General features: G+C 31.5%; 1 protein-coding gene across 1 annotated transcript; it reads left to right on the forward strand.

Annotated features, from left to right (window-relative positions):
• The first annotated feature begins 228 nt into the window (after positions 1-228).
• LOC109582733 (phosphatidylglycerol/phosphatidylinositol transfer protein-like) lies at positions 229-1,044 on the forward strand. The gene is made up of 5 exons (XM_019997638.1): positions 229-344; positions 413-451; positions 496-594; positions 637-833; positions 880-1,044. Exons 1-5 carry the CDS (start codon positions 266-268, stop codon positions 961-963), a joined length of 498 nt encoding a protein of 165 aa, XP_019853197.1. The 5' UTR covers positions 229-265; the 3' UTR covers positions 964-1,044.
• The last annotated feature ends 304 nt before the right edge of the window (positions 1,045-1,348 follow it).

Raw genomic sequence — 1,348 nt, forward strand, 5'->3', positions numbered from 1 at the left:
AAAACCCTGCATGAAAGTGATTGCTATTAACAACTTGCTATGCCATCAAAAAATGTGGTGAGTCTGGCCATAAAAAATGCCATGCAATAAGTTTATAAACAATCTACGATTTATTGCTATAAATGCATGGTGTGTTATTCTAATTAAGTCCAAGACACACATGATTGTGTTTATTTAGTAAACCATGTAACTTGTAAGCGGAACAGTCAAACTATCACTTTCATTTTCATGTACACATATCAGCAAAATACTAAATAGAAAGAAGATGAGTGTCCTATTGATGATCCTATCAGTTGTACTAGTAGTATCTACATTGACTGGATCTACTAACAATTACTACAATGGTAAGATACTGACTACTATACTAATGGATAATATACCTGTTTGAATTATATATACTATCAACAACAAGAACCTACTGGTAATAACGGATCGTCATTCACAGATTGTAGTAAGTTCAGTAATACACTATCAATTAATTTTATTAATTTTAAGCTGTTAGTAAGAAGTTTGTTGAATTCAGTAATAATTCAATGACTCCATACCCACTGACACGTGGGGGAGCATTACATTGGCAAGCAGTACTAAAGATCAGTGAGTGACAACAATTATAAACAAACATGAATCCATTTATAGAGAGAACCATACAATGGGGTGGTATACTGCATGCCACACTGAAATACAATTTCAAGAATTATACTAATATTACTTTCTTTGATATGGAATTAAATTTATGCGACTTCTTAGATGATATAATTAAGCAAAAATGTCCAGTACATCCTGGAATATATCATATAAATAGTCATATTATAATGTCACCACTCCTTTGGCCAGTGAGTAACAGATACAGTATATCATTATTACTATTCTATTTCATAGGGTCAGTATTATGCTAAAGCAACTGCTTACGATGAGGAAGGAGAGCAAATGATGTGTTTGATGAAACAAGGGATCCTTGAATAATGAAAACATAAAGAGACTGAAATAAAAATATATTTAGAGTAGATGCACAAGTTTTGAGACAGTTAAATACTTTTAAAAATAGTTTTATTGAAATCAGAGGCACTGTCATCCGATAATAGGATCTATCTCATACTCAATACAATGCTATAAATTTGCTTAACTTTAACAAATTGGAAATTGCCCAGAGTAAAATATCACAGTTGCCTCCTCTTGTTGAAAACCTAACTTTTTCTTGTTGTTAATATACTATCAACAACAAGAACCTACTGGTAATAAAGGATCATGCACATGTACATTACATGCAAAATGAATAGAAAGCAAAAAACTTAAAGGGTAAGTCCGGTGTATTTTTGGTGAATTTTTTTATTGGCTTAATATGATTGCC

This window comes from Amphimedon queenslandica, unplaced genomic scaffold (assembly GCF_000090795.2).
Source record: "Amphimedon queenslandica unplaced genomic scaffold, v1.1 AMPQUscaffold_13360, whole genome shotgun sequence".
Taxonomy (NCBI): Eukaryota; Metazoa; Porifera; class Demospongiae; order Haplosclerida; family Niphatidae; genus Amphimedon; species Amphimedon queenslandica.

Bases quoted from the DNA above. Each gene is read 5' to 3' on its own strand.
- LOC109582733 (XM_019997638.1), top strand. From the start codon at position 266: ATGAGTGTCCTATTGATGATCCTATCAGTTGTACTAGTAGTATCTACA. The intron at 595-636 runs GTGAGTGACAAC...ATCCATTTATAG, and splicing joins GCAAGCAGTACTAAAGATCA to AGAGAACCATACAATGGGGT. The intron at 834-879 runs GTGAGTAACAGA...TCTATTTCATAG, and splicing joins TGTCACCACTCCTTTGGCCA to GGTCAGTATTATGCTAAAGC.